General features: G+C 39.8%; 2 protein-coding genes across 8 annotated transcripts in view; both read left to right on the top strand.

Annotated features, from left to right (window-relative positions):
• Nucleotides 1-4,098, top strand: part of RAB27A (RAB27A, member RAS oncogene family) — a 36,393-nt gene extending 32,295 nt beyond the window's left edge. For all 7 annotated transcript variants that reach the window (XM_061347455.1, XM_061347452.1, XM_061347450.1 and 4 more), the window contains one exon: nt 1,657-4,098. In XM_061347455.1, the coding sequence (XP_061203439.1) occupies nt 1,657-1,855 (199 nt within the window). In that variant the 3' untranslated portion in view covers nt 1,856-4,098. The remainder of the gene's footprint in view (nt 1-1,656) is intronic.
• Nucleotides 4,099-7,771: 3,673 nt separating this feature from the next.
• Nucleotides 7,772-15,740, top strand: RSL24D1 (ribosomal L24 domain containing 1). Its single transcript, XM_061347443.1, has 6 exons — nt 7,772-7,933; nt 9,970-10,083; nt 12,454-12,526; nt 13,296-13,359; nt 13,834-13,919; nt 15,347-15,740. Exons 1-6 carry the CDS (start codon nt 7,853-7,855, stop codon nt 15,418-15,420), a joined length of 492 nt encoding a protein of 163 aa, XP_061203427.1. The 5' UTR covers nt 7,772-7,852; the 3' UTR covers nt 15,421-15,740.
• Nucleotides 15,741-23,808: the final 8,068 nt, after the last annotated feature.

The following is a 23,808-nucleotide window of genomic DNA, read 5'->3' as shown; positions in this document are numbered from 1 at the left end:
TTTCAGTGTGAATCAGAAGTGCACTTTTGAAGCATTTCTTCTGATGCATTTACTGTGATTTGAATCACACAGTGGAGCAGGTTTCTAGCATGTGAACTGGATTCCTTCTCAAGTGAAAACTAAACTAGACAATGTGCTCCAACTTGTAATCTGCATCCTGTCTGGAGGAGCAGATCAGAGCTGATCCGGAGTAAAGCCCACAAAACATGCATTGTGTGAACACTAGTCCTCAGTGCTAACTGCCTTGCTCTGCAGGTCTAGTCCTGTTGTGCCATGTTATTTCTTATTACATAGTCACAAGTTAGCTTTCCTTGACCTTGAAAACTCATGGGAGGCAGATCAGAAGCTGTCTATTAGAGACAAATAGATTTAGTGCAATACTATGTTCTTTCTTTTTCCTTCCCCTGTGAAAATGCTTGTTTGATGTCGATGTCACACGAACAGCAGTAAGTGTATGTGGTATTTTAACCAGCTGCTTGTGAAAGAGCAAAAACTTTTAAACAGTAGCAGATTGCATGTGGCCGTTTCTTAAAGATTTGAAAGAGATCGTTTTGTGTGTGACTTTGAAATAATTTCTGAACTGCTTCTTTGTGACTTAAAATGCCAACCTAATTTAGGAATAAAATCAGAGGTACAGATCATGTCCAATCTGTAGACAGTTAAAAAGTTCTCTGCCCTGTAAAGGTAAGAAGGGATAGCTGCTAAGAGTCATTTATTCCTGAGGGGAAGCAAGGTAAATCCTGTTGCAGCAAAACCAGTTTTCTGGTAACTAAAGTGTGAGATAGTGAATACCCTCTTTCTGTGGAAAAGTCTTGTACTGATAGGTGATGTATTCTGAAAATGGTTGCAGGAGGCCTTCACCCTGCAACAGTAGAATAATATTTTTACCATCCATTGAATCTTGCAAGTTGAGTAAGAAATAGTTAAAACTGAAGTGATTGTATCGGTCCCCTGGGGAGGAACACTAATGCAGCCGCTCTAGCACCACCCTGTGGTGCTAGCCTCTGCACCCTCTGAGCACAGAGGGTCAAAGCCATTTTGACTCCCTGATCCACAACAATTATGAAAAGTAGCAGTGTATTTTCAATTCCAAGGTGCCCAGAGACTTTGATTAACAAAGAAATAAGTCGTCTGAGCACTGAGACTTTTTATTTTTAATGTGAGTTTATAGTTGTCGACACAAGAAACAGTCACCTTTTGTAGTAAGAATATTGCATTAGGAGTCTTTACTGCCTTGCCTGCAGGGGACTCTGCATTACAGCGTTACTCTCTTGCAATGATTCCCTACCTGGTGTAGGTAGAAGTTGGTAAGGAGAACGCTTATGCACACAAGGGCACATAAAGTAATTGTATCTCTTGTGGGGAACAGGGCTGAAAAAAGCAGACATCAGGAGCATAACTTTGGGAACTCATACTGACAGATGCTTCTCTAGGTTGTGGACTTCAGGATGTACATTAAAGCTTTTCCTTCTGTCTTACCTACAGAGTCAACCATTTCATTAGTTTATTTTGGGTTTCAGACCACTGACCATTTTACGTGTTTCTGCTATGCAGTAACAGTGTTTATGTGATTTCTTAGTATATGGCAGCAATCATGTATTTTCTCCTATGAATATAAATTGTATGATGCAAGTTTGTGGGTTTTGTCTTCTGCAGAATACCATATTTTGAAACCAGTGCAGCTAACGGGAATAATGTAAGCAAAGCTATTGAAACTCTGCTTGACCTCATTATGAAGCGCATGGAACGGTGTGTGGATAAATCCTGGATCCCAGAAGGGGTGGTACGCTCCAATGGGCACAGCTCTACAGAACAACTGAATGACGAGCAAGAAAAAGGCAAATGTGGCTGTTAACCTAGTTACAATTAAGTTTAATGTATATCATAAAGTATAGTACAGTTGCAGCTTAACTGTTTAACTTATGGACAAATCACACTGTAGTTATTTAATGAGCTATGTCAGTCCTTGATATTAGTATTTGGTTTTTTCCTCTCAAACAACATTCATCTTTGCTTGCAGTTTGTTAGTGATGGGACAGAAGTTTAATTAGGCATAGCACTGGATATTCCTCTAATTCTGTACTGTGGAAAGGGAGAGGAATTTTCATTACCACTTGCAGGAAAATCTTTCTGTACTGGCAGTGAGAAAGGGTAGGCTTCTGAACTGGAGGATTTTTAGTTGCTCTTTGAAGGCTCAATTAATTACACAGAGGAGGCATTTATATTAGGTATTGTGACAGTTCTTAGTCTCTAACAGAAAGCTTACCAACATGGTTCATGGTTTTGAACAGAAACATTTAATCATTTCATCAGTCAGTAACAATCAGAAAGAGCAAATCTCATGTTTTCCACAAAATCCTGCAAATAGCTTTTTCTTGCTCTCTCAAACCACTGGTTTTCAGTGACGAAAACCAAAGGAATGCTATTCTGTGTTGAATAAAAATTACAGAGAAGCACAGAGGTGCGTGTGTAGAGCATTTTGGGTATGTCATGAAATTGAACATGTAAACTACAACTGTACTATATAAAATATATCCAGCACAGATTATGAGGCCTCCTGACATCATTTGAATTTCTAGAACATGCATATCCATATGTTTATATATAAAAGGTATAATGCTACAGCTGTTGTTACTTTTCTTTTGTTACCACTTAACGTTTTAACAGGAACGTAGGGCAACCTAGATGTCAGCAAAGTTGCATCAGAGCTAGTGCATTGTACTGAATTTGTTTTACCAAACACAGATTTAGAAAGTTTCTTCAGATTTTGATTGAAAAATGATGATTGTCTGCTGGTGAGCTGCAGCTACACCACCAGTTCTGTCTAGATCAGTATTTCTATAAATTTATTATACTCATTTTATTCTGCCAACCTTTGTGTCCTGTACTTCATGTTTATCATGTATTCATTTATGGCTTGTTCATTTCCTTTAGGTTGTATTTAAAAAAGAATAGACATAATTTTCTCCTCCCTTCTCCCCCTCCCCACCGCCAAATCACATAAATGTCAGTTTTGGTTTCAGTGGATCATGTTACTCTTTGATCATTTTAATTATTCATACAACTAAGGAACAGTCAGTATTTTTTGGGTCCTTTTTCCAGACAGATTTATAAGATGTGCCTACCAAACTGTTTTCTACCCTGGCAGAGGTTGTATAACTGTAAGGTATTGCCAATTAAAGTCACAGTATGCCAAATTGAGTCTTGTTACAGACTTTCCTCAGCAGCCAGTTTACAGAACTCCGAAGCTATTACTTCTTCAGAAATCATGTTTTTATTTATTTAAATATTGTGACTATTGCAATTTCAGGCTGGCATTGGTACCAGTTGTGAACATGAATTGCAGCACAAGTTTTCTGAAGGACCAAAAATGTTTCTAGAATAGGAGTTCATAAAATAGACATATATTTTTTTTTAATGTAGCCTCTGGTTATATTAATAATACAAGAATAAGTGTTAAATCTTGGTTCTTAAAATATTTTACATTGCATTGTTCTTTAACAAACACAGTGTGTAAATACTAGATTTTATCACAGCCTACACAGAATATTTTATAAGTGCAATATAATTTGACTGCTCTGGGGCTAGGACAGAGATTAAACCAATTTATACTGAATAAATACAGGTGTGGGGTTGGTTTGGGTTTTTTTATACTGCACAATACCAAGATTCTGAAATGCTTGTGGACTGGAGTTACTGTAGTTTAATTCGGAGTGCCTTGTGAAGTTACCATCATGTTTCTTACCAGTAGAGTATCAAACTCTGCGTAGGACACAACATATTTCAGTGTACTTCTGTGTCTGAATTTCTTCTAATGTAACTCTTTGCTTTTCAGAGGGTTGCAGTGGAACTTTGTCATATATTAACTTTAATGGGAGTTTTTGTGCTTATAGCTCCATCCAGTTCCTGAAAACATTAAGGATTATAACAACGAACTACTGAGCTAAGTGACTACTGAAATGGTGTAAAAATATTTTCTTTTGAACACTTATATTTAGATTGGATATAAAATACTGAAACTGTAATATTTTTGTCATGGATATTATATGTAACTATTTACTATATAAAAAGAGTCTACATAAAATTGCTTTGATGTCAGCCTTTGAAATGTGCCATAAGATTTATCTGTTTGAATTATTTTGTGTTAAAACTTTTGTTCCCTTTTTAAGTCTCATGGGAGATCATGGTAGATGTTCTTTAACAGTGAATTACGCTATTGTTACTAGTCTAGTCCTGGTTTTACAAAACAAACAAATAAGAATTCTCATGTGATGAGAAACTGTTACTTCTAGAAAAGTTGTCTCTATCCAGTATCAGACCAAAACGTGGACTGTAATGGAACAGAGTTTTGGAAATGATTTCCATTATGATGCGTTGTCCCAGGTTTTCTTATCAATATAAAATAGTTAAACATTCTTGATCTGAATCTTGTCAGCATTTGTTGAATTGAATTGTAACACTTCTTGTTGTCTCAGTTTGGTATCAGTCTGTGTCTTTCTGCATTGTCCCTATGCGTTGTGGGTTTTTCAGTTCTCCTCTGTGGCCTAGGTACTTCTTGGTGCACTGACCAAACCAGTCAGATGGGGCCCTGGTGCATCCTGGGTGGTGCCAGAAGGAGCTCAGACCCATAGAAGAAAATAGAGGCAACACTTCTGTATTCATAAAGCATTCAGAAAGCTGCTAGTGTGAGCACGTAGCAAGTTCCGAGCAAAGGGATTCACACGGTACATCTTGTAAAATCCGTAGCTTCCACAAAGGTAAGGACCCTGAGTTTTCACAATAGGTTTTTCCATCAAGAGCAGCATGTATTACTAAGTAGGTTATGATATGCTGGAGGACACAGCTGCTATTCAGAGGTTCCTTGACAGGTGAGAGAAATGAGCTGAACTAAACCCCATTAAGTTTAACAAGGGCAGATATGACTGGGTATTCCAGTAATTGTAAGACCACATCTGGTGTTCTGTCTTGGGCACCCCAGTAGAAGTAAGACACTGACACACTGGTGTGAGTACAGTGGATGCCACTGGGATCAGAGAATTGGAGCACAAAGGATAAGAGGAGGGAGAACTGGGTTTGCTTATAAGAAGAAACTAAAGGAGACCTTTCCTCTGTCTTGAACTATCCAATGGGAGGGTATACAGAACATGGAGCCAGACCCATCTTAGAGGGCACAGGGATAGGAAAGGAGCAGCAGAGAAAAGTTCTTGTTAGGAAAAGAGTGTCACTATACAAGTAGCTAGAATCTGGAGCAGAAGCTAAGGAAAGTTATGGAATCTGCATTGTTGAAGACACCAAAATCTCAACTGGATGTGGCCCTGAGCCACCTGATGTTAATTTGCCCTGCTTTGAGCAGGATTTTGGTATAGATGACCTGAGAAATGTCTTCCAACTAACATGATCATACGCTTTGTCCTACAAGTGCACATGCCTGACACTTGTCAGTTCTTATATACAATTGTACACAACAGTTTATATGAATGTTTACTTACATTAGGAAACTTGGACAAGTACCTAAATATTTGCAGACCAGACCTTTGCTGTGAGTTTAAGGTATGAAGCTGAGATGTTTGGTGAAACAATTCTTGCTGTGGTAATCTGTGTCAGAAATGGAGCAAGTGAGCCGCTCAGCTTGCTGCAGAATCTCTTACAGCGAATCTATTTGTCAGCTGGATACCTAATTGTGTCTGGAACTGTTAATTGAGTAGAAGTACCTGTTCAATTTTTATAATTAAACTGGATTCTGGCTCCAGCAACCTTCAATCTAAATTACTTTTAGATCAGGAATAAGCACTTGCAATCCACAGCATAATGGCTTGTACTTGAAGAGGAGGTTAGCGCCTTGATGTGAAGAAAGGTGTTGAGGGAAGTCTAGTTAAAAATGCTTGTAGTATCACTGTGCTCTCACATCCCATCTGTCTGCTGGAGGCGTTGGTGACAGTCTGTAAGCAGCAGTGCTTACATTGTAGAAGCCACCAAAGACTTCACAATACAGTACTCTGACAGAAAAAGCTGTTTTCAGTGAAATAAATACAGCCCATAGGGGAAAATAAAGAAACATGAACAGGAAACTCAAAAGTAGTCAAACTGAAAAAGAGGATTGCAACTGCATATGCCAAAGCACAGCAGCCCAGACCTACGCAGACTTGTTTACTATTTGGTTTTGCCTCTAGCTGTAAACTCAGTGTCTTCATAGTTTCCCTCATGAAGTTGCTTTGTGTATGTGTGTATACTGTTGCCTCTTATCAGCCATGTTGCCATCTTCTGTCACAGCCACAGAGCCTTCCCTCTGGCGTGCAGCATGAACCTAGCTAATATCCTGTAGAGTCCTATCTTGCTCTCTGGTCTGAGTCAGTTCAGAGCTGTAGTCACAAGTCATATGTTCTAGCCTCTGTCTCCTGCAGTAGGATGTGGCGAGGTCTGGTTTGCAAATAGATTGGAGGCAAGTTCTGTGCTGATAAGGTTAATGACCGAGCTAAGGCTATTCTTTTTTGAATTCCATCTTTCTTAATACAGCCCCAAGCTGACTGGCTTTTTTCTGTTGTTCTAGAAACCAGAAAGCTAAAACTGCCCTTAGGGCACATGCAATTCAACTGGTGGATTTTTTTACCAAATACTCAGAAAGGTAATTTCTTTTAAATGGAGGAACTATGGTTTTAAAGCCTTATGTGGTGAGGAACATTTCAGACTCTGAAATTGCAGAGTACCAATTGCAAACAGTTTAGGAAGGTACAGGACCTAGGATTTAGAGCCTTTCACAGTAAACAGGTAACTTTGTAGGAGGGGACCAGAAGGAGCAACAGATTCCTTAGGGTAATGCAGAGCCATCACTTTTGGACAGTACTTCAAATTTTGCTTTAAAAGTTAATTCCCCTGTAGGAAGCTTGGATCTTACAAATATGGAAATGAAGCAGAAACTGATTTGTCTGAATTCCAGAGTAAATCAATTAGAGGTTTAAAAATCTGTGTCTGACTCCCTTTCCATGGGCTACCGTCTTTATCCATGTATTAATACTAAGCTATTTCAGCTTCATTCATTTGTAACATAGCATTTATAATGAGAAGCCAGAAGGGATCAAACACAAGCTTTTAGTTTGTATTTGATTTCCATACTAAGATACCAACATATGTTTCAGGGAAGCAGAGGAAAGAGAAAAGCTTAGATTTGGAGATGCAGTATTGTCTAAGAGTTCACCCCAGCTTCATTTCTGTCTATGGGTTGTTTTTTCGGGGGTTCTGAGGTTTTATAATGCTTCCAGGAGCATGAGTATTTCCCAGCTTTCAACAGGATTCTCTCTAGTGCATTCAAAGGCCGGACCATGCTCTCGGTGTCATGGACTGCAGTTGGCATGTCTGGTGCTGATGGGTCTATCCAGTGAGTCAACATAACACGTCCGTGCTTTTTGGCATTTTTACAGTTTTTCTCACCCCTGCCCTCAGTACCTCTGTGTAGTGACTTAGCAGCTGTGGCTCCAGTCAGCCAACGCGTGGAACTTTCCTATAGCTTCACCCAAAGCACAGCAGTAAGAACTTCCATGCAGACTGGCCCCGGCAGTGTGCAGGGGCTGGCCTTGTGGCCCCTTCTCTCTTGGAGCAGTACTGCCTTCCACATTCCCTGTGTGCCTGCTCTGCGCTATTTTCACCAGCGATCTCGCAGCCGCTAAAACACACCGTAGCTCTCCCACCTGCCAAAGCGGTGCAGCCCCGCTCAGCACCCCCCAGCTCAAACCCAACCGGGCGCCCACCGCGCCTTGGCGCACCGCGGCCGGCAGGGGGCGCTGTGGCCTCTCTGCCGGGCGGTGCCGCACCACCTCCGGTCAGCTGAGCTGGCGGTTCCGGCGGGGCCTGCGGCGCGATGCGGATCGAGAAGTGCTACTTCTGCTCGGGGCCCATCTACCCGGGCCACGGCGTCATGTTCGTGCGCAACGACTGCAAGGTACGGACCGCCCGTCAGCGCCGGCACCCGCTCCCCATCACGGCCTGCCCGCCTGGGCCTGGCCCTGGCCCGGGCTTGTGACGGGAGCTGCGGGGAGGCCTCCTCTGTCACACGTGGGGCCCCGAAGGTACCCGCGCTGCGGGAGCGGGAAGCGGCCCTGTCCCCGTCCCCGGTGTGCGCTTCTCACGCGGCTCGGTTACACGCGTTGCCAGGATCCCGGGGTGGGGGGCAGCGCTTCCCTTGCGCCGCCGGAGCCGCGGTGTCTCCGCCCAGCGCAGCCTGCAGGCGAGGCCGCAGCCGTGCCGGGGTCGCGAGGTGTACCGGGCGGCGTCACCCACCGCGCGGCCGGCGTGGGCCGTTATGTGTGCGGTGCTGCGGTGACCGGTACCTCACCGCGTGCCTGGTGGGACTCACCCAGCTGGGGCTGCCGGTGGGACATGCGCTGCACTGAGGGCTTTGCGTGGCGGCGACAGTCGGGTGTAAAACTGTGAGTGGTCTCCCAGCCGCTGCTGTGCTCCATACAGGGCACTGCAGGCCCCAGGGTGCCGTGAAGCTTACGGATAGCTTCCTTCCCGTGCTCGGGTGTCAAAACAAAGCCTGGGTCAGCTTCTGAGTTACAGTTTCTGGGAGTTTAGAGGTGTGTGTAGGCTGGCACAGTCCCATTTACTAGAAAATGGCCACAAGGTGTGTGTTTGAAAAAGTAGGATAATGGCAGGAGAGTTGTGAACTGATAACTTATGAAAGAGTTTAATGTAACGGCAGGTTTGTCTGGGGTAAGGTGAAAAAACATGGTAGAAGCATTTAATAAAATACAGTTATTCGAAGATGGATCCCTTCTGTATAGGTTTCATATTTTCTATTTTCTCTATAAATGACTTTAGATGGGAAGGAGAGTGCGATTGAAGAAAACAGGGTTTTCAAAACCTCATCAGTAACAAATTTAATTTTTAGTATTCTTAAGTAAAGTTTCAGCTCTGCTTTGGATACCAGACAGGCCAGGATAGGTGATGCACAGATTTAAGGTGTATTAAGAACTGGAAATAGGGGTATGATTACATGTATTGCTTGTTCTCTCCTCCCCATGCCCTAAGTGGCATCTTGCCGTGTACTGTTTTTGACTGGAAAATCTCTGTTGGATGCAGACAGTTTGCAGTAGAGGTTGTTCTCCAGCTTGGCTGTTAATTACATCATTGCAGTACCAACAAAAGGAAAATTTAAAGTATGAATAGTGAAGTTTTTAATGCATCTGTAATGGGCCTGAAAGCATCACCCAGGTGAGCATAAGGTGCTTTGGTGGCAGGCAGTGACAGGTACCTAAAACCAGTCTAGAACCTTTAGAAAAATGGAAAGGGCGTGTGTGAGAAAAAAGGTCAGTTAGAATGGTTTGGTGTATGCTTTAAAATACCTTTCACTAAATTCAGTCCAGGACTTAACTGATGGGCTTAGGAGTCCTGTTGCAGGGTAATCTTTAAGGCTGAAAGCTACACTCCAGAAGACAGACTTAGTGTGTGTGTGTATTGCATTCAAAAATATTATGTGAGAGGTGTGAGGGTTTTTTGTTGTCAGGATGGTGCTGTATCTAAGAAGTGCTGACAGGTATAGACAATTGTTTATTCATAGTACAGGTTTGGCTTTATAGTTATTTTTGCAGTTGATTCTTGCAAGTCTGCTGTATTTTATTTATGATCAGCTTAATTGTAAATATTTGACAACTGTGAAAATGACTGTAAATGAAAGAATGAGGATATGTGTGAAAATTCTTGTTAATAGCGATATTTGAAGTAAAAGTATTGACATTTGTGGGATGAATGTCATTTTTTATGAACAGTGTTGTTAGAGAATCTTCAGCGTTTGATATAACGCTTGCAGTGGGGCAGAAATAACATGATGTAGGTGAAGATGTCCCTGCCCATTGCAGGGAGGTTGGACTAGATGACCTGTGAGGGTCCCTTCCAACCCGAACTATTCAAAGATTTTATGATTTGAATGTAAGCGTTTGTTTTATTTTGTTCCTCTTCCTCCGCTTCTTCTTGAAGATATTTAGATTCTGCAAATCAAAGTGCCACAGAAACTTTAAAAAGAAGCGAAATCCCAGAAAGATGAGGTGGACCAAAGCATTCCGGAAAGCAGCTGGCAAAGAACTGACAGTGGTAAGAAGTTGTCCTGGTTTACACTTGAGATTAACTCACTAAAACAGCAGAAATCCAGCCTCTTCAGTCAAACAGGTTAGGTCAGTCAGCTGAATGTGACAAGAGACAGTAAGTGGAAAAAAGAGGGATTGTGGAAGTGAACGTGAACATGAGAGTTTTCTTCATTCATCTTGACTGTAACATGGAACTTCCTGTTTCAGCTTTGGTGTGGAAGCCAGTGTATCAGGTGTCTATATCAGTAATACATGGTGCTTCCCACATCAGAGGCATTTTTTTTTTCTATATATAAATGCTCTACCCTCTGTATATACCCATTTGGTAGTTGTATTTCTGCACAATCGGATAATCTGGGTTACTGGGTACTACAGGAAGTCTCTCTGTGTAGACACAATAAGATGGTTACCTTCTGAAATATCTTTAAAGTATACAGCATATGGAGAAAGTCCTTGCATAGTAGGTATGTTTCAAAACCAGAATATGAGATCTTAGAAACAATTTCAAGACAAAAATTACTTCAGTGGTAAAAATACTGAGCACTAACATTTCATGGGACAGTTCTTAAATAATTCAAGAATTACTGTGACTGAGTATTCTGTCAAAAAGCAGGTAATCAACAATTTAGCAAGTATTTTGACACTGTGATTTGCTGCCTTCTGTGGATCTTTCATGGGGAAGAATGCGATTTTATTTTGTAATGTGACTCTGAGAAGCCATGATTAATTGACACCTTCTGTAATTGTACTTCTTGCTTTCAGGCTGTTTCTGGCTGAGTTAAATTACCTTTTTGGAAAATAACTTACTTAAAAATTCTTCTATACATACTTAAATAGGTGACAGTATGCTCCAGTTTTGAGGTAATATCTATATATGCTGAGAGTTAAATCAATATGTAAACACAGTGCTTTGTTGTAGTTCAGATGGTATCAGTTCTTTCAGAAGGCACCTTTGGGGAAACTGTCTAAATAGGCTTGTGACAATGGGAAGTACTGTAGTTTGTAGGAAGGTGACAGTTCTTGCAGCTTTAAGCAGGTACATACATTGGAAAGGGTTAAATATATACTTATTTTCATAGGTTTCAAGTGTTTTATGGCTTTTTGTTTATATATATATATATATATTAAAAAATTGAAGGAGGATATAATCGTATCAGGTGTTTTTGAAAGACTGTCTTATTCTGTCATTCAGAATGAGGCAGAGTTGGTCCGTCTGTCCCCTCAGGTTTGGAATTTAAAAGATTCACTGGCCAGTATGTGCTAGCTGTAGTTTAACCCTGTGGGTGTAGGTGAGAAGACCCTGGCACTTTGAACATCTCTACTCTTGTGAGACTTGTTTTTGCTGTTTGTGGTGTGTTCTCAGGATACAGAACAATACTGTATGTTATAAATGTGTAGAAGCTGACGGGGGATAAACTGCAGTGAATTGATGTGGTGCTGTGTCGTGCTTGGCTAAAAATGAATTTTAGGTTCTGGTTTTTTTTGGTTTTGGTAAGAGGCGGAGTGGCATGTAGATGTTAGTGTACGGTGTGCTCTGCAGCTCCTATTTGCTTAATTCTGTCCCCTAGTGAAAACTAGCATTCATCTGCCATATGCAGATGTGAGTGCGTATGTGTTATTTCTTGCTGTTCTGTGTAGTTTCTGTCTTTCTAACTGTCTTTAGCTCAAGTAAAGATCAGCAGCTGGTCTGATACAAGAAAGAACCTTTGGGTACGGAAAAGTCCTCAGATAAATTTGGGTTAAAGCTAAGTATGCCTAACAAAAAAAGTGAGGAAGCTTTTTTTCCATCTTCAGCTCTTGGGGGAAAAAACCCTAAACAGCAAAAAGGAAAACCTCCAGCTGCCCCAGACACCAGTGTCCTTGCATGAAATACTCAACAGTTTCAAATGAATTTGTATTGTGTCAATATTCTTAAATTGAAATAGTTTGGGGGTTTGGATTTTTTTGGGTTTTTTACCCTTTTCAAAATACAGGCTCTTGAGCAGAACTTACTTGACCTGGATTAAATGCTTCTTACTCTACATGTTTTCAATTTTGCCTTCCACCTGTCTGGTTTACTCTGTACTTCCCACTCCACATTGGTCTTCTCTGTCCCTCTCTGACTCACTAAAAGGAAATAGCTGAGGGAATATTTCTCTTCAGACAAATCACTGTGAGTTCTGACACTTTGAGGTCAAACACTCCACTCTTAACAACCTTTAGGGATTGCTATAAATATATTACTATAAAATAGAAGGAAATGGAGTACAGCAATTGAGATTCTGAAAGGGGGGGGGAAATACCACGTAAAATAACAAGTTACGTGAGTGCTATAGGAAGAATGTATTGATCTAAATATGCTTTGTATATGATCTATATTTACTTTTTCTTAATACAGGATAATTCATTTGAGTTTGAAAAACGTAGGAATGAACCAGTGAAATACCAGAGAGAGTTATGGAACAAGACTGGTGAGTCATTGTAGAAAAAGACAAGAGGTGAACTTTGGGGAGTGAGCACTCACTGTATATAAAAATGTTTTCAGAAGACTTTGTAGATGTATTAATTAATTGTATGTGAAATTACTGGGCTAATGACCAGATTCTTACACGTGGAGGAGGTTTGAGTTGTGAACAGATGTGGAGTTGCACTTGATAGGGGCTTTTTGGGGGGTGGGGGGGTAGGGATTTGGTTTCTTGAGCTTTTTTTTTTTTCTTTGTTTGGGGTTTCTTTGTTTTCCCCAGGATCTGGTTATTTTGAATGATCTTCAAAAAACCTTAGTGGTTCTCCAGCTTTTTAAGGGGCTTCCAGTGTACACCGTTATGCTGATGCACTTGTTTCTTTCTTCCCACTCATTCCACTTCAGTTGGTTTAATAAATCAATTGCTATAAAGTAGAAGAACTACTTATGTCATGAACAAATGTCACATAGGAGAAGGTGGTAACTTGCATCTGACAAGTAGAATAAAAGCCTTTTGTATTGATGGTTAATTGTAGGAAATATATGTAGATACAAACATGGAAGCATAAATAAGTTTGAAAATACAATCTACCATAGTTGCTACATGGAATATTCTCTGCACTGCTCTTCAGAGGAAGGAATAACTTCCTCATATGCTATGAGAGTTGCTTCTGCTATAGAGGTATTATGGAATACTGGGTCTGTTGCTCTGCAAACTGGCATGTATTTTCAACTGTAGGTATGTAAACATATTTAAAACAACTTCTGCTTTATTTCAGTTGATGCAATGAAGAGAGTGGAGGAAATAAAGCAAAAACGCCAAGCTAGATTTATTATGAACAGGTGAGGAGAACTATTTATGTTATGGGAGGTCTTACAAACCTGTTTAGTCAGTCAGTCTTTCCAGAGAAACAATTATTGAAAGTTGTAAATGGTTATTTGCTTTGTACAGACACAGTCATCCTACTAATGGGGTGGAATAGTTCGAGTGGGCTCTACTATGCTACCAGACCACTATGCTTCATTGGCTGTCCAGTGAAAATGTAGTTTTGTACACTTGATAATAGTTATATTTCCTTGTTTGTAAAACAGTCTTAGATTTAAACAAATTTCTGGTAGAAGTTGGTGTAGTAGTGGCTTTTGTTGTTTTTTTGTTTTGTTTTGTGTCCAGTATATGCTTGAATTCATTTTCAGATACTTTACTTCCTCATAATTATAGTTATTTACAGTTTCCATACCTTTAGCTAAAGATATGTCTTGCACAAAATACACATCTTCTCTTTGAAGGTAATGGAATTTAATTTCTCCCCTCCCCAGATTAAAGAAGAGCAAAGAGTTGCAGAAGGCAGAAGACATCAAAGAAGTCAAACAGAATATCCACCTTCTTCGTGCTCCACATGCAGGTAAGAACTTGAGTTACCTGGTTATCTTAGGTTAATTTGTGGATACAATTTCATGATGATTTTTTTAATATAACTAGTTCTACGGATCAATAATCCTGTGCATTTTTCTGGTAATTAATATGTCTATTGAATATGAGAATAGCTCTTGCCACTAAACATAAGAAGTGCCTTTGGTCTGAGTCAGATGTAGCTTTTTATTTAGCCAGTCCTGCATGCTGGGCTTTTCCTTATTTGAGTATTTTAAATTGCATTCAACATCTGGTACTCTATGAACCATGTGTTTGTTAACAAATACATCTCTTTAAGTCTTTCTTTTGAACTGGTTATTTGAACTCAACAAACTATACCACTGGTTGATACAAAATTCAGCGGTTAAACTGCTTTTTGAATTTCTTAGCTAATTTTGAGAGTAGGTTTTATTGTCATTCACTGTGTATAGTGAAAGTTGCATGAAAATACTGTTTCTTCAGTGTAAGCCTAGCAGTATTTAAAATACCATGGAAATTTTGCAAACTTTCACCAAAATCTGTACCTATTTCAGATATACTAATGTGTATTCTTTGTTAGTGAAGTGAGTTTTTTCAGATGGAGAAATCTCTTTCTCCTAAATAATTTTTTGGTTTCTAAACTATTACAAGCACTGGCTTGTGTTAGAGGATGTTGATAAAATGGATTGTAAAGATGATTTATTTTATAAAATACAGTTAATGAAGTAGAGTAATGGAGGGAAGTTTCCATTAGTTACTGTTTTTGTAAAAAATAACCAGTGGTTTTGTCTCCGTGGCTTTATGTGTCAAACAAGCTTTTGTCAGGATAAATTTAAACTTTGGTTTGAAGGAAGAAGGAGAGAATGTAAAAAGATCTGAATTCAGAAGAATAAACCTGGTTGTTTGGCTTTGCTTATGGTAACGGAATGCCGCACAGTAGTGTGCAGCACATCTGTCATATTACAGCTACATTTTCAGTGCTTTGCAATTCCTGCTGGGCCTTCAGGAGAGCAGAATCAAATGTCAGCCCTGGATTTTATTATTTTTGGTAGTATTATGGGGAGCTAACACAATTGTCACCCAAAACAGCATTCAGGAGGGCTTAAATCTTGGTATAAAAACTGATGTGTGAAGACCATTGATCTGTTAAAAGTAACGCATTTTTATAGTCCTTTGCAAGATTCTGCTAAGAGCTCTATCAAAGTTGACCATAGTACATGAAAATGTACGCTTTTAGATTTTGCATAAAACCAGCATCAGCTTTTCTGTTGAAACAGTTCTTGAGTAATTTTAGGTGGTGATGGAGGTTAGCAATAAATATTTGTAAGCTTGACGGGTTACTCCTAAACTCCTAGAATAGACACATACATTGTCCAAAGAACAACAGTTACTCGTGTTTAGAGAGACATGTTGAATTTAACCTTTTTCTTTGCTTTGAAGGCACACCAAAACAGCTGGAGGACAAAATGGTGCAGCAGCTACAAGAGGATGTGGCTATGGAAGAGGACTCTTAAAAGACTTTTATTTTCTATTTATATCTCTACAGCAGTTAACAGTTCCTTGTTGCCTCTCATGGTATCATTCAGAACTGTCCTTCTGGTTGAAGAAAAATGCATTTTAATGAGTAGCTGGAATTTACAGTTTGGTTTTATAAAAAAAAAATTGTAAGGTTGGATGCCTTTTTGGGCAGCGCTTGTAGTTCTGTAACTTGAGAACATGTCAGCAGGATGGAGAACAAGGCATATTGTTTGAGATACTGTGTGCTCCTTCGAAAGTTACACTTTCTGCATAACTTTTCCCTGATAATTCCAGGAATAAAAGATGTTAACCCTGAGCTTTTCATATTTTGTCTTATTTTATCTGTTCTTTCAAAGTGGTAAGAGTAGGTAAAAACCTGTCTTAATGGTTATGGGGTAGGGCAGGATATACTGTTTTCTTCAGTGCAGTGCAGTCCGGACTTCTTTGCGTTCTTGTCATTCTGACTTTTTTTGGGTTTGTTATGAATGCATATAGGGTTTATTTCCTTTTTAAGTCGGTTTCCCCAGCATTACATTGCAGTTGACACTTAAGCTTGGCAAATCGGTATAGGACTTCGGGCTGTTTGGAAAACAGTCATGATAACATTCAGTGTGAAGTTGGACCTGCCATCCTCGTGATATACCAAAATTCAAATCTGATGTGTAATCAGACTGATTGTGATGCTCAGTAAATCACACTTTTGACTGTTTTACCTAGCATTTGAGCTTATTTTGATAGAAAAGATGATGATGTTAAAGTATTTTGCATATTTGGTGGTATTTATTCAGTGTGTCATCAGTACTGAGATAAATACGCTTGCTTTTTCCAACTGTCAGCAGTTTATTTACAACGGTGTGATCAGAGAAGCCTTTCAAAGGCATTAAAGACAGTATTTACTTTCTTGTGAGTGCAGGTTATCCTGAAAAACAGTAATTTGTAGTTCTGTTCCAAGCTTGAATATGTGCTATATCAAGCACTTGAAAACTTCTTACTACCACCTACATGTGTATTGTGTTATTCAGAAGAGTCATATTTGAACATATGAAAAAAGGCAGTGGGTATGTGTGAAAGAAACAGTGATTGTACTCAGTTTTTCATCTCTTGGTTTATGAATTATGTTTAGATATCTAGAAGACTGATACATTTTAGTGAGATAAAATAATTGAATTCTAGTAATAGAAATACATAATTCATATTTTCATAAAATTAAAGCTTTGCTGTCATTTCAACTTTGCTGATAAGGTGATAGCAGAGAAGTATTTTGGATCTGTAATATTAGTATCTCTCCTGTAAACTGTAATATAAGTAACATCTGAAAAGCATATGGTAGTTGGCCAGAAGGCATATGTCAGTGGGGTGAAATCACTAAGATGCTACAGTATAAATACAGTGTGTATATATATATATGCATGCTATATATACACTAAGATGCTTGCAAATAGTGAAGGGTGACCTTCACAAAATGTTAATTAGTATGTTTATGTGTGAGTATACAAGTGAACTCAATATTTCAGCTTGGGAATTTATTTAAAAATATTATTATAGGGATTTTTTAATGATCTTTTAAGATATACGATGTTCATTGAGTGCCAAGTTTTAATTTTCTCCAAAAATACTAAAGTAAATCTGCAGAGAAAGGCAGTGAATCCCATTGGATGTTGTGTCATATTTATATACAATCTTCATAGGAAGTTTTTGAGCATTAAATAATTTGTTGTACATAATATCTGTAGTTCTTCTGACCATGTATCTTTAAATGAGCTGCAATACTTAATTTGTTTGTGTGCTCTATAAAAGTGTCTCTATGGGATTGTTAACACTTTCCTTGGAAGGTTTGTAACTGAGCCAGTCTTTGTGCAGCAGCTGAGAAGAGCTGTTTGGGGAGTACAACCATAAATCCTTAGCATCCTGCTAGTTGTATGAATTGCTTAACCTGTGTACCTCATTACAGCCTGCATAGTAGTATAATTGTAAGCATGGGCTTTGAAAATTAGTACTGAGGAATAGCATGTGTGCTATTCTCCTGAGCAGCAGAGACTTGCAGCCTGCTGGGTACACCTTGTGAGTACATAGGTAGTTGAGATTAAAAATTTGTCATGAGCAACATGCTTACAGCAACTGCTCTGAAGGCACCCTTGTGTTTTGGGGGAGTGTTTGTATGTTAATTTGATTGCCATGATGTCCTCTTGTCTGTGTCAGCTGGAGCAGGATGCTGCTGAGGCAGCACGTGGGGGGGGGGGGGTGGGGGGGTGGGAAGAACTGCATCTGAGCAGCATGGGCCTCGTTATCCTCCATCCTGCACATCCCTGCATAACCAGCTGCAGAGATCTTCCTGAGGAGCTGCTGAGGTGAGAAAGAGTCAGGGTTTTTCTTTTTAGCTCTCCAACCACATTTCTAACAGGAATTGTTCTTCAGAGAACTGGTGGAGAACTGTTGTTTTCTTAGCATCCTGAGGATGAAAACTTTCAACGAAACTAAAGCTGAAAATCATTTCAGATTTTGCATTTTGTTTACAAGACTTGGAGAGAGAATGTCCCAGCTGAGCGGTATTCTGGTGGTCATGGAAAAACACTGCCAAATATCAGGAAGTAAACACATTTCTCATTCCCCAACAGCTTTAGCTCAGATGCTGCCTTGCAAAGGAGTGGGTGATGTGCAGGTGATGTGCAAACAGGGGGTCTCTGCCCATTACCTGCCTGCGGGGCTGATCAATGCCCAGTCGTTTGGGGAAGCAGGACCTTCCATCAGTTCCCCCAACAGCACATCAGAGAGATGGTATTTTATGAGCAGCACATCATTATTCATTAGAGATCTCTATTGGTGTCATATGTCCCCATCACTGATCCTGTGTATACTGAGATCATGTAGGAATGGAGCACAAGGCACTGTGAGTACAGTCTGTTACAAGACTGATGATGATGATGTGTCCATTTGAGTCACCATTTAATCACAAAAATCATGTATGAGTAACTGGTAGTGCTTAATCCTAGTATACAGTCTGTCTTGCTTGGCATTTACTAGATCCAACAAATGCTGTTTCGTGTTTGTACTTGATGCCATTGGGAGCCTTTCTTCAAAACAAGGTATGATGGGCTCAATCAGTACAAATGTGATACCCTAGTTTTAAGAAATGCTTTTTAGTTTCAGTTGCTGTCATCTTTTCTTGCAAAACAAAAACAGATGTGTTCTTCTGACTGTGCAAAACGTGAAAATATGGATTTTGATGGTGATTTATTAACTGACTTTTTCTCATATTTCCCCTTTTTTAATCCATCACTTTAATGATTTCAAGTTAAATGCTGGGTTTGTTTTCAGGAGAAGCTTAACCTTGTGCTAACGCATTTTGCCTACTGCCTCACTGCCTCTGGCTGCAGGGCCCTGAGCAGGCCTCTGGCCCTGAGAGGTTGCAGCACTAGCCCTGAACCCTCAGAGGTGCCTTTTGGATCTTCTATCAAGCTTTACTCTTTTTTGGTATGTGATTGTCATCATAACTCTCCAAAACCTGACTTCTCGGGGTGGTGTATGTGGAACCATTTGTCATGCCCGGAAAGCCTGTGGGCCCTGACGAATGACGCCATTTTAGAAAGACCGTTTGGTTTACGTTTCATGGGTTGGTGAGTTAGGGGGGGAAAGAAGTGTTTATTTCTGTGTATGGAGCTGTGGATCAAACGTGTGTGTGTGTGTGTGTGTCACCAACGGTGGAGCAGCAGCAATGTGGTGGGAGCACACAGGAAGCTGCCACCAAAGGCTAGTGGCAGGCAGGGCAGGGCAGGGCGTTGCTCCGGAGGGGAGGAGGCCCTGAAGCTGCCCTGGGAGGAGCTGTGCCTATGGAGAGCTCATGGTCCTCACAGGCTCGCGGTTGTGCTGGGGCCGTTTCCGTGTCCTCAGACAGAGTAAGAGCTGGAGATACTTATTTTTGCCTTTGGTTATGGGTTGGTTTTGTAATCTGCCACTTGTTGCTTCAGTTGTCTGAGGAGTCTCATTTGCTTGTCAGTTTTTGATCCTGAGAGAACGGCTGAGAAGAATGAAGTGGTGGGTGATGGTAGGGGCTGTTGTTTTGCTTGGGTTTGTTTCAAGAAAAAAAGCAACAGCCTTCCCAGGCTTCCCTTTCAGTCTTCCCTTTGCAAGTGCTGACTAATACTCTGTGGAAAAGGTGAAAATTACTGCTTTCTGTATAATGAAGTTGTGCTGAACTGGTGCAGGTTTTCTTAACAGGAAGCTGGGCCTTCCCATAGTTTTGAAAGATCTGACTTTTTAGTCTGAGATATTCTTGAGATATTCTTACTCTGTAAGTAACAGCACGATGGAGCCCAGAACACGTACAAGATCTGTCCTTTTGCGACACAAAGAAACATAAATCAATATGTTGACATGGTCATATGTGTCAATGGCTGGAAAAGCAATATAGACAGCTGCTAATAGGTTCAAAGGCGTATGTCCCTGGAGATGGTATTTCAGTCTCCAGGCTGTTCAATTCCTCAATTATTGTTCTGGCCTCAAAAATTCAATCTCCTTCACCAGCCTAAATTATTTATGGGTTGCACTGAACTGCGACCAGGGAGAGCAGAAAGCCAAAATAAATCAACGACTGATAAAATTGTTGAAGTCTGCTTGTTGTCTGTCTATGTATTTTTAGATCTCAATTTAAAAAGGCTATATGCAGAGAAATGCCTAAGGTTGTTTGGTTTTATGATTTTTAACATTGGTATAACTAATAATAAGTCTTTGGTGGTGTTTGCTAAATACAAGGAAGGTGGTTTTTTTTTCTTAACAGTCACCTAATTGATCTGATTTTAGCCATAGTGTTTTGAACAAGCAGCATTACTTGAGAACAGGTAGGAACAGAAGGAGGAATAAGAATCTGTGGAGGTAGCTGAGTTGGAAGACATTCTTTGCTGGTTTTAATTGTTTGTTGGGGTTTTTTTTGGTTTGTTTTATTTTGGGTTTGGGGTTGGTTTGTTTTCTTTGGGTTTTTTTTCCCTTTTTGTTTGTTTTTTTCTCACAAATGAAATAATACAACATCTCTTGTATTTCATATTACATTTGGTTTGGTAAAGACACTTGTTTCTTAAACTGCTGTTGTTTCACCTTCAGAAAGTACTCAAGAGACCATTTTATCTGGCGCATATATATGTGGTAGTAAAGGTATGCAATGGGTGAAGGGGGACATCAGCTCTAGCTCTACAATCATTGTGATTTATTAGAGACCTAGTTTCAGTACAGGGAACTGACTCCTGAATGGAAATAGATGTGATATTTACAAGGCAAGAATATCCTGCACCCAGAACTTACCACCTGGAATCAAGGCAGGGCTCTCTGCGCAACTGAGAAGAAATTCTTGTTTACAGTTACATGAGCTGTTTTCTGTAAGGCTTCACTGTGCACCAGGCTTGCTGATTGAGAATTGCTTTGGTGTAATCCACTTTGACTGAAGTGATTGCTGAGTGGAGAATTTGAGAGATTTCTTAGTACTTGAGAAAATAAAAAGCTGTCTGAAATCCTCTCCTGTGTTGAAGCTAGCATTGGTTACATTATCTCTGTTTATGCAAGGTGGTTCTAAAGGTAATGTTTTAATTCTTTTAGCCTCGCTGCAGAAATTGACTCTAGGACTGGGTAAGGCAAGATGTGGAAAGACCAAATGTTTTTTTTTCATACAGGGACTATTGCCTGCCATTCCCAGCATCAAGCACGTTCAGATTAGACTTCAAATCCCCATGTATTCATGCTTTATGTATTTTAGACACAACACTCAGGGACAGAGTAGTAGAGGGCATACAGATTTAGCTTTTTTCATAAAGGTGGCAGACCTGAACGCAGCAGTCTTAAAACTCAGCTGTGTGAAGACAGCTTTTTCTTCTAACAAGCCTAACAAACTGATGGTGGGTTTGGAATCAGAAAGAACCAACCAGGCTGCTCCTCTGGGCTGCTTCTGCCTTCTCTGGTTAGTTGTGCCTGGGTACAGATGGGAAGCCATTCAAGGCTAATTTGATTAGCTCTACCCAGTTTGTGAATGATCTCTGGGGAAAATCTTGCTTTCGGAACAGAAGAAACATATATCATAATGTGATCCTAATTCCTATGTGATATTTAGAAAGAAATAGTATTTATCCTTAAGCAAGGAATAAATTTAGAATGATCTATGCACAAAATATGCTGTAATCCAGATTTCTTTAGGGCATGTCCTTACTACTGCTTCGGCTGCCTCACAGAGAGGGTCCCTGGGATATCTGGGGAATGTTGCTATGCTGCTTTTTAAGAACTTGTGCTTTTTGTCCATAGAAGTCTACCTCCATGTCTGGTGTTGACCTGGGAGGAGATTGTGTGCCACATTTTGTCACTGGTACTGTTAGAAAGTGGTGATACAAAGGTGACAGGAGGCATTCTTCAATTTTCACAGCTGATGGAGATTCATTTGTTTTGAAAGGGAAGGAGATTGCCTTCTGAAAATTGCTTTTGCTGGCTGTCAAAGGCTTTCTACAGCAGATATATAGAATTCAGGTTCTGCTTAAAAACACTGCTGTGAACACAGGACACATTCTTAGGTCAAACTAAAGATGCCTGAGCAGCGTAAAATCCTGTAGGCCTCTAACAACAAATTTATCTACTTCCTCTGGTTAAAGGAAAATAGTATCTGCAGGCAGCAATATTCAAGCTTTTCCAGTGATCATAAGGGTCTGCACTTCACTCAGTTCAATTTACTTTCTTATTGCATCATATGTAATGATCTACATGAACCTGGTCATATAAGGAACATCTAAAAGTACTCTCTGTTTTCTAAGGATATACCAACTTCTGCCGAACTACTTCTCCCATAGTGTGGAGTTTTTTGTCAGTCATTTATATCTTTCTTAATTGTATGAGTTTCATCTGTTCATCCAAAATTTGCTAATAGTTTTTTCACTTTTTACGGCAATCATATTGAATCCAGTTTAGAAACCTTTAAAGCCTTTGAACTGAAAATAGGAGAACTTTTGTGATGACTCATATGTAAAGTTCATTTAACCTTGTACTACCAGTGGTGGCCAGTATGACAGATCCTTTCAGAGAAATGCAACAAAGCGTGCATCTGAGTGACCTTTTCCATGGTTTTTTTATAAATCCAGTCATTTAGGGATTTCTTTGGAAATCGCTGGCGAACCTATTTTCTATGACTGTATCTAACAATTTTTAACCCCTCTATACTTTAGTTTCTCAAATGTAATGTGGTGATGAATACTCTGCTTAATTGCTTATTGTGAGGAAGAACTTACTTACAATTTGGGTTTGATACCATTAGGGTTTTTGTAGTTCTGGTTTTGCAAGAAGCTGAATAATTATTCTCGTCACCCCCTGCAGTGTTTGCAGTGTTGTGGGCCTCCAGTTACATATTTTTGAAATCAAAGGGACCTAATCTGTACCTTTTCTGTAGGAAAACATACTCCTCTAGCATTTTTGTTGCTCTTTTTTACATCCACTCTTCTTGTATGGTATGTGGGATAGAATGATGAGAAATTCCTGCAGTATTCAAGATATGGATGTGCCCTGGGTGTCTACACTGTTTCTCCTTTGTTCTTTGTTTCTTTTCACCTGATACCCCTTGCTTTTTCCTGCATGTTTTGCAGGGAGAAAATAACTTTCACTGTTCACATTTCTTCTGATTTATAACTTCCTAGGTAATTTGATATGTTTTCTCTTTCTAAATCTTTAGTGAACGTACAAGTCCATGACTAGCTGAATGCATCGATGTCATAGGTAGCAGTTTGCTTTTAAGAGACAACATTATAAAAAAATAAACAGACATGCAAAAAAAGAACTGTAAAGGGATTAAATTCTGTCAAAACAGATCTCTACAGATGGGCATCTGCTGCTCTTAACAGCCCTAGAATATCACCTTAAAAGCACTTCATGAGAAATTTGGTGCTGTTGTCTTAAATGCTTAAGCATAGTTGATGATAGATGCGGGGAAGTGTTCACTGGTATGGAGTTTTATAATTCATCTACCTTTTTAGAAGGAAATTCTGACATCTTACATACAGAATGCAGTTTTTCTTTCTACTCATTACATGCACTAGCTGAGCCATGATTAAATAGCTACAAGACAGCAGACCTGAATTTTATTCCTGGCTCTTCTTTCCTCAGTGATTTTATTCACGTTGCTTAGCTTTTCTGAGTCCTGTCTAAAATGCTCTACCTAATCCCAAGAAATGCATTCCTTCTCTTCCAATTTTGCCAAGCACAGTAAGGGACTAAAGTGAGACTTAGCCCAGCAATTAATTTTATCTTGGAAGCCTACAGGACATTTTAAATGTAATGTCAGTCTTACTTTCTCAGCTCTGATAGGTTTGTGTCGCTAACGGGGACCTCTAGGGCCAGGCTGAGTCATGAGACAGTTTTACTTGACTGTT

The sequence above is a fragment of the Neopsephotus bourkii genome, unplaced genomic scaffold, assembly GCF_033783945.1.
Source record: "Neopsephotus bourkii isolate Nb327-2 ecotype Australia unplaced genomic scaffold, CSIRO-AGI_Nbou_v1 NB_318, whole genome shotgun sequence".
Classification (NCBI taxonomy): domain Eukaryota; kingdom Metazoa; phylum Chordata; class Aves; order Psittaciformes; family Psittacidae; genus Neopsephotus; species Neopsephotus bourkii.
This window is presented reverse-complemented; position numbering and strand designations above follow the sequence as displayed.